At 40.0% G+C, this 9,519-nt stretch overlaps 1 protein-coding gene across 1 annotated transcript in view; it reads right to left on the minus strand.

The window, feature by feature from the left end:
* Positions 1-7,917, minus strand: part of WIF1 (WNT inhibitory factor 1) — a 165,663-nt gene extending 157,746 nt beyond the window's left edge. Inside the window, exons 1-2 of the mRNA XM_082252868.1 lie at positions 7,744-7,917; positions 7,428-7,567 (exon numbers count right to left, since the gene is read on the minus strand). Of these exons, the coding sequence (XP_082108994.1) occupies positions 7,428-7,567; positions 7,744-7,885 (282 nt within the window). The 5' untranslated portion in view covers positions 7,886-7,917. The remainder of the gene's footprint in view (positions 1-7,427; positions 7,568-7,743) is intronic.
* Positions 7,918-9,519: the final 1,602 nt, after the last annotated feature.

Here is a 9,519-nt window from a genome sequence, read left to right on the forward strand (position 1 = left end):
AATAACACTGAACTGCTCTGGGGAGTTAATCCGAATTTTTTTTTACACTGTTACAAGCAATCATTTTTATAAACGGCATTCATTCATTGCCAATGTGTACTATTGTGATAGCTGTGCTTGGCCACAGCTATCGCATGGTACATATGCTCTGTGATTGGCCTCTGTGTCTGTTCCATGTGATCACTGTAATCATCACAATAGTACACAATGAATGGTTATGAATGAAAGTCATTAATTAAGTGCAACTGTTTTGTGATTCATTGATTGGTCATGGCCCAGTACAGCAATCTGTCCGGCGGACACATCGGCTGACAGATCAAGCTGCAGCACAGCCTCTGGAGTGCATGGGGGGGAGTGGGGGGCGTGCGACTAGAAGGACATCAGATGACGTCCCGCCTTGGCCATCATTTGACTATAGGCCAGGCGGGAAGCAGTTAAAGCTGAAGTCCAGAATAAGCCAACATTGTCTAAATACACAAGTCATGTGTATTCTTGAATCTTGGTGCGCTTTGCGCATTTCTTCCAAATCTGTGAAGTAATGCAGTGTGAAACTTTGCCCCTGTGCAGGATCTTACCGTAATAAAGACAGATCACTGCTGCTTTCTCTTCTTGTGCAGGGTGACTTGTCTTGTATCCGCCCCCTCCTGTAGGTGGATCTTCTGGGCGCCTACCACAGATCTGCTCTCTTCACAGACTATGTACAACTTATTGATGATGTTATTGCTTCTTTTACATGGTAATAACTACACTCTATTACCAAAAGTATTGGGACGCCTGCCTTTACACGCACATGAACTTTAATGGCATCCCAGTCTTAGTCCGTAGAGTTCAATATTGAGTTGGCCTACCCTTTACAGCTATAATAACTTCAACTCTTCTGGGAAGGCTGTCCACCAGCTTAGGAGGGTGTCTATGGGAATGTTTGACCAGTCTTCCAGAAGCGCATTTGTGAGTTCAGGCACTGATGTTGGACGAGAAGGCCTGGCTTGCAATCTCCGCTCTAAGTCATCCCAAAGGTGTACTATCGGGTTGAGGTCAGGACTCTATGCAGGCCAGTCAAGTTCCTCCACCCCAGACTCGTCCATCCATGTCTTTATGGACCTTGCTTTGTGCACTGGTCATGTTGGAACAGGAAGGGGGCATCCCCAAACTGTTCCCACAAAGTTGGGAGGATGAAATTTTCCAAAATGTATTGGTATGCTGACGCCTTAGGAGTTTCCTTCACTGGAACTAAGGGGCAAAACCCAACCCCCGAAAAACAACCCCATACCATAATCCACCCTCCACCAAATGATTTGGACCAGTGCACAAAGCAAGGTCCATAAAAACATGGATGAGTGAGTTTGGGGTAGAGGAACTTGACTGGCCTGTACAGAGTCCTGACCTCAACCCGATAGAAAACCTTTGAAATGAATTAGAGCGCAGACTGCAAACCAGGCCTTCTCATCCGACATCAGTGCCTGACCTCACAAATGCGCTTCTGGAAGAATAGTCAAACATTCCCATAGACACACTCCTAAACCTTGTGGACAGCCTTCCCAGAAGAGTTGAATCTGCAAAAGGACCTTATGGACTAAGACTGGGGATGCCATTAAAGTTCATGTGCAAGAAAAGGCAGGCTTTTCTATACTTTTGGTAATATAGTGTATGTTTAAAAAGGCATTTGGTGCACACAAAGTTGATTTATATCCTTTGCGGTTATTAACTACTTGCAGACCGCCCGCCGCAGATTTACTGTGGCAGGCTGGCCCTCCTGTGCAAACTAACGTAGGTCTACGTCAGTCGCACGCCTGCAGCTAGGGGGCGAGCGCACGCCGGCGGTGGCACGCTTCCGCCCCCACTCGTCAGGGGGGACCCCAATGCACACGGCAGGCAGCTCCGCTTGCCGCCTGACACCCGCAATCGCTTCCCGCTGAGAGAGAAGAACGGTCAGCTGTTGTAAACACAGCTGACCATTCTTCTCCTTGGAATGATCATAGAGCCCATGTGATCCTTCTATTTAGAATCACAGGTCTCTATGATCATTTCACAAGCCCTGCCCCATACAGTTAGAATCACTCCCCTAGGCTCACAATTAACCCCTTCCCTGCCAGTGTCATTATTACAGTGACAATGCATATTTTTAGCACTGATTACTGTAGTAATGTCACTGGTCCCCCCAAAAGTGTCAAGAATGTCAGTTAGGGGTCGGATCTGTCCGCCGCAGTGTCGCAGTCCCACAAAAAAAAATCGCAGATCCCCGCTATTACTAGTAAAAATAAAAAAAACAATAAAAATGACATAAATCGTTCCCATAGTTAGTAGACGCGATAACTTTTGCGCAAACCAATCAAAATACGCTTATTGCGATTTTTTTTACCAAAAATATGTAGGAGAAAACAAATTGCCCTACAATGTTAAAAAATTTTGATTTTAAAAAGTTTTCGGGGGAATGTTATATAGCAGAAAGTGAAAATTATTGTTTTTTTTTTTTTTTTTCAGAATTGTCGCTCTTTTTTTGTTTATAGGGCAAAAAATAAAAATCACAAAGGTGATCAAATACCACCAAAAGAAAGCTCTATTTGTGGAAAAAAGAACATCAATTTTATTTGGGTACAGCATTGCACGACCGTGCAATTGTCCGTTAAAGTAACGCAGTGCCGAATCGCAAAAAATGGCCTGGTCATTAAGGGGGCAAATCCTTCCGGTCCAGAAGTGGTTAAAGTTGTTTTTTTACAGAGCAACCTGGATCCTCCTCTTCTCGGGTCCCTTTTCACTGCTCCTAGCCCTTCCCTCCTGTCGAGTATCCCCACAGCAAGCAACTTGCTATTGGGGCACTCGAGCTGAACTGCAGCGCCGTGTGTCCCCTCTTTCTCCTAATTGCCTAACTGACTTTGATTGACAGCTACGGGGGCCAATAGCGCCTTGGCTGTGTCTCAGCCAATCAGGAGGGAGAGTCCTGGATGGCCGAGCGACTCGTGGACAACGCTGGACAGAGATGGGGCTCAGATAAGTATTAGGGGGCTGAGGGAGGCTGCTGCACACAGAAAGAGATGCATTAAGATAAAAAAATCCTTCTGCCTTTACAACTGCTTTAAAGAATATAATAATAAAATAAATGTTTTAGTGCTCGGAGTTCAGCTTTAAGAGAGTCTGAACTTTTCTGTAAATCAAAATAGGAATCTCCTAAAGTCTGGAGAAATGGAAATATTGAGGTGTAGCTCACACACACCCACCAATCAGATTTCAGCTGTCATTACTACAGTGTTTGTTGGCAAACGAGAACCGGCGTCAGGTTAATTATGTATATTATGTATATATAAACATGTGGTGTCACTTCAGTTCTCTGCATCTTGTGGAAGTTTTCACCTATGAAATGAATGATGTCTTATGCACTGATGTGGAGTACAGAGGTTGTATATTGAACATTTATACAATGTAAACTACTATGGAAACCAGATGTAGCTTACAAGGTGCCTCGCATCTCATCTCTGAGCACTAAAGCCTTTTTTGGCCACAGTTTGAGCCGTTTACCGCTGTTTTCTATCAGATAGAACAGATGGCATGCACATGCTTGCTCTACTAAATGAAGTGGGATCTCAGCAGCATTATGCTTTGATCCCCAGTGGCATGTCTACAACACCAAGATGCAAAATACCACAGAAGAACAGAATCTCAATATTAAAGGCTGGAAGCTGCACACTTTTGATATGTGAACCCCTTTAAGTAAAAAAAAAGAAAGAAAAAAGTCAAGCACACAGAATGTAAACATACTGACATTCCACAGTGGAAATTCTGCCGCAGAGGTCAGGAAACAAGGTATTTCCTCTACTATGTGACATGCTACACAGCAAAGGTATAACTGTAAGTCCAATTCAGTGGAAACCGTTTCCTAGGCTCATAAATACTATTAGAAAAAAGTTTGCTATGCTCCTATTAGGCATTACGATAACATGGACTTTGGCAGTTAGGTCCTATGAATAAGCCATTTATCTATACTCACAGAGCTGCTTAGAAGCAGAAGAGTACCTTACCAACATGAATCATATTTAGTTTCAGACATGCAATGACAGCCAATGGCTTAAACTGGAATAATTGCTGAATAAATAACATAAGGCTTATTAAGTAAAGCAAAAAAGCAATAAAAAAAAAACAGGTATCAACAGTAACCTCCAAAAGAATTCTCTTTTTTTGTCATCAAATATCTCAAATGTAATGGCTACAGGTTAATTGCACTTCCTATAGTGGCCTCCTTTGCTGTGCTTTATTGAAGCAGCAGAAAGGCAGCTGTGTGAAAATCTATGCCTGTATTTCTTCATGCATCACAGTGTCATGTGGCTGATCTTACTACACAGAGCCCAATGCACAGCTTACCTGCTGTGTTGCCTTTGATGAAGACCTTGTTTTGGATGAACTTGAAAGAAAGGTTAAACACACATTTTTGTTTCTCATTCAAGTTACTATGTGTGACATATTTACTGTCAGTTTTGTGTTTGAGCAGCTGGTAATCCAGGGAAGGGCAGCTGCTTGGGACTAATATAGTTTCCCTAAATATTCAAAAGCTCTGCTTGGCATTACAACATGAGAAGAATCTTGTCGGACCTCTGCCAGCACTATGACCTACTACGACAGGTTCATAAAAAAAAAAAAAAAACCTTGTCTAGTCTTTTTATCACAAGATATTTTTATCAATGCAAACCAAAAACAATGGTGTTTGTAAATGTGATTGTAATAACAAAAAAAAAAAAAAAAAAAAAAACATTAAAAGCAATCATATCTGAATGTCTAAAAAGAGACAGATGTATAACCCAAAGGATGCTAATATTAACTATTCCAGAGAGTAGCATGAAAAGATCACAAAATAGCACTTGTAATAATGATTATTTATAGTGATTACTTATATTATGACTATAAATATAAATGATACTAGAGAGTAGCAGGGATATTGCAAAATAATTTTAAAATATCACAAATAAAACTTGCAGTTATAATTATTTATATTGACTACTTATATAATGATTATAAATTTAAAGTTTACAAGCAGAGATATTGCAAAATCATGTCTTTTTAAATCATAGTTAAAACTTGCAATTATAGATATTTATATTGATTACATATATCATGACTATAAATATAAACTATAACGGAGTGTAGCAGAGATGTTGCAAAACCATTAAAAAAAAAACACAAATAAAACTTGCAATTATAATTATTTATATTGACTACTAATATCATGACTATAAATATAAACTATTACGGAGAGTAACACTGATACTGCAAAATCATTAAAAAAAAAACACACACACAAATTAAATTTCAAATTATAATTATTTAAATTGACTACCTTTTCCATGATTATACATATACACTATAATATAAGTGATATTGTAAAATATTTGAAAAAAAAACACACAATTAAAACATGCAATTATGATTATATAATTATATTGACTACTTATATCATGGCATATTAATAGTTAATTTCTTTAAGCTGAAAAATATTAAAAATGACCAGTTTATGCCAATACAGTCATTTGCATATCTATAGTTTATGACTTAACAGAAGATCAGCAATCTAGTTAAAAAAGTGCTTCAAATATTTTATTGGCCACAGGAACTGTTTGATTTTTTTCAGATGACATAATTAATTACTTTATCAGAAATATATACATTATTTGTGCTGAAGGTTTCAAGATTTAGTTAAACAAAACAAACACACACACACACACACACACAAAAATAAAAATAAAAAAGAGAAATATATATATATCTTCATGCATTTACAGGTAAATATACATTTACAAGCATTTTGGACATGCATATGTCCTTCATCAAGCTGCATGCACATGTACATGCAACTTGATGAAGGAAACTGTAAATGCATGAAGATATGAAGTAAACAAGATATCTACAATTTGGGATTGCATTTCCAATTTTTTGATAAATGTCTGGTAGAAACAAAGCAGTGCCACATCAGATGTAATCATTTCTAATGGAATTTGTTTCACAGCAGAGGTGTCCCACCTTAAAACTTTATATATGTATATATACAGAAAATATATAAATAATAATAATTATTAAAATATATATTTTTATAATATTTATTTGGAACATATTATAAATATATATATATATATATATATATATATATATATATATATATATATATATACACACACACACATACATATATATAATATATATATATAAAAATACATATATATATATATATATATATATATATATATATATATATATATATATACAAATACATATATATATTATATACATATATATACATATAAAATGATTATTGATATTCATCATATATCTATTACAATGTTATAGATCACTGGTTTTCAAACTGCTGCCCTTTATCTGGACCTTGGGGCCCTAATTATCCCACTGACAACAACAATGAGCCACAATTCTTTTCACTGACACTAACACTGGGTAATTTTTTTCTCCTATTGACACCAATAATGAGGCATTATTCCTCCCACTGATACCAACGATGGGGCACTATTTCTCCCACTGATACCAACGATGGGGCACTATTTCTCCCACTCATACCAACGATGGGACACAATTTCTCCCACTGATACCAATGATAGGGCACTAGTTCTCTCACTGATACCATGGAGGGGGCACTATTCTTCCCACTGATACCAACAATGGGGCACTATTCCTTCCGCTGATATCAATGATGGAGCACTATTCCTCCCACTGATATCAATGATGGGGCACTATTCCTCCCACTGATATCAATGATGGGGCACTATTCCTCCCACTGATACCATGGATGGGACACTATTCCTCCAACTGATACCAATGATGGGGCACTATTCCTCCCACTGATACCGATGATGGGGCACTATTCCTCCCACTGATACCAATGATGGGGCACTATTCCTTCCACTGATACTTATGATGGGGCACTATTCCTCCCACTGATACCAATGATGGGGCACTGTTTCTACCACTGATACCAACGTTAAGGCACTCTTCCTTCCACTGATACCAATGATGGGGCACTATTTCTCTCACTGTTACCAATGATGGGGCACTATTTCTCCCAATGATACCAATGATGGGGCACTATACCTCCCACTGATAGCAATGATGGAGCACTATACCTCCCACTGATAGCAATGATGGAGCACTATACCTCCCACTGATAGCAATGATGGAGCACTATACCTCCCACTGATAGCAATGATGGGGCACTACCCCTCCCACTATCCCTCATCCTACTTACCACAGGCATTATGTAATTTTTTACACTGACCACCGAGCTTGGAGCATTGTTTACTCCCACTGATGGCGGGACATTTTATACTCCCACTGGCCACAGACGGCCACCCCCCAAAGTTTAAGTGACATTAAACTGACCCTTTATTAAGAACATTTAGAGACCCCCTGGTATATACTATAGATAACATACATACCTGTCCTGTTGCTTGCCAAGTAAAATTCATGGCCTGGATATTGACTGGAATAGCAGGCATCCTTTGCTGTGCTTTTCTAAAATCATGGGTGAAAGGTGCCATTTTTCCTTCAGAAACAATCAGGATATCTTCTTCAAAGCCTGCAATAAATGCAATAAGTGATGAGAAGGCAAGCAGTGTATTGAGCATAGTAGTTGAATGAATTACACGTTCCACCCAGCTAATTCCAGAGATAGTAGAGGTCCTATAACTGTGCTCATGCCTGATCTCTGGGCACATCTCTGGATCCATCCCTGAGAGTAAAGAAGGAGGGTACCTATAAGGACTCTTGCTTGGTGGGCATCGATCCACATGTACAGGCTGTCCTCCTGTCTCTGTGCAGCCTCTGCATGTATAAACAAACAGCAAATCATAGCGGAGAGTTGGAAAGCAAAGCAGCACAACGCTGGGAGAGCCATGCTGCTGGGACACTGGGATCTGCCCCTTCCAGGCTCCGGGATCTTCTACAGATAAGTGCTGACTTGCTCCGTGCAGTGCTGCTGATGACTGATCTGCTCTGATCTCACTCAGGGGAATCTCACTCAAGGGCTGCCTCTCACCACTTCTACAGTCAATGAAGTAGTAAAGGAGGGAGCCGAGAGTGTGACATGGGGGAGGGGCCTGATTACAACCGACTGCCTCCCATCCAGAACTGATCTACATCAGGGGCTCCGCTCTGACCAGGAGAGCTGTATTCATCATCAAAGCTATGATCAGGATCGGGCATCGCAGGATCGGGGGTGACCCACAGTCATACACCAATCAATCTATATAGTAGAGGACGTATAAAGAATAGGGGATTCCATCGGCTGTCATCACAATCAAGAGCTACTTTACTAATAACAGAGTACAAAGTTAAAGATCTATCCTCGCCCACCTGGATATACCTCTGTAACCTGTCTGTCCTGGCTGGGCTCTGTCCGAGGTGCTGAAAACTAATGTAAAATATACAATAACACAACATGATTCTCAGCTGATGATGGTGCACTATAGGTGGTGTATGATATATGAAGGGTAGTATGGAAGTTGTATGATATATGAAGGGTAGTATGGGTGGTGTATGATATATGAAGGGTAGTATGGAAGTTGTATGATATATGAAGGGTAGTATGGGTGGTGTATGATATATGAAGGGTAGTATGGTTGGTGTATGATATATGAAGGGTAGTATGGCAGTTGTATGATATATGAAGAGTAGTATGGGTGGTGTATGATATATGAAGGGTAGTATGGGTGGTGTATGATCTTTTAAGGGTAGTATGGGAGTTGTATGATATATGAAGGGTAGTATGTGTGGTGTATGATATATGAACGGTAGTATGTGTGTTTTATGATATAGGAAGGGTAGATTGGGTGGTATATGATATAGGAAGGGTAGTATGGGTGTTGTATGATATAGGAAGGGTAATATGGGTGGTGCATGATATATGATGGGCAGTACGGGTGGTGTATGATATATGAGGGGTAGTATGACTGGTGTATGATATATGAAGAGTAGTATAGGTGGTCTATAATATATGAAGGGTAGTATGGGTGGTGTATGATATATGAAGGGTAGTATGGGTGGTGTATGATATAGGAAGGGAAGTATGGGTGGTATATGATATAGGAAGGGTAGTATGGGTGGTGTATGATATATGAAGGGCAGTATGAGTGGAGTATGATAAATGAAGGGTAGTATGGGTGGTATATGATAGAGGAAGGGTCGTATGGGTGGTATATGATATATGAAGTGCAGTATGGGTGGTGTATGATATAGAAAGGGTAGTATGAGTGGTGTATAATATATGAAGGGTAGTATGGGTGTTGTATGATATAGGAAGGGTAGTATGGGTGGTGTATGATATATGAATGGTAGCAGGGGCAGACTGACCATACGGGCATTTAGGGCACTGCCCAGGGGCCAGTAGGGGGCCCTATGACGCTCGCCATCTTACTATATTCAGGGAAGCTGTCAGCGTGGTAGTGAAGCCGAGTATAACACGGATGGACTATTTTGTGTGAGCTGGAGCAGGCACGGGGGGAGGAACACACAGCAGCTCTGTGCTCTGAG

This window comes from Pelophylax lessonae (genome assembly GCF_965119305.1).
Source record: "Pelophylax lessonae genome assembly, chromosome: 4".
Taxonomy (NCBI): Eukaryota; Metazoa; Chordata; class Amphibia; order Anura; family Ranidae; genus Pelophylax; species Pelophylax lessonae.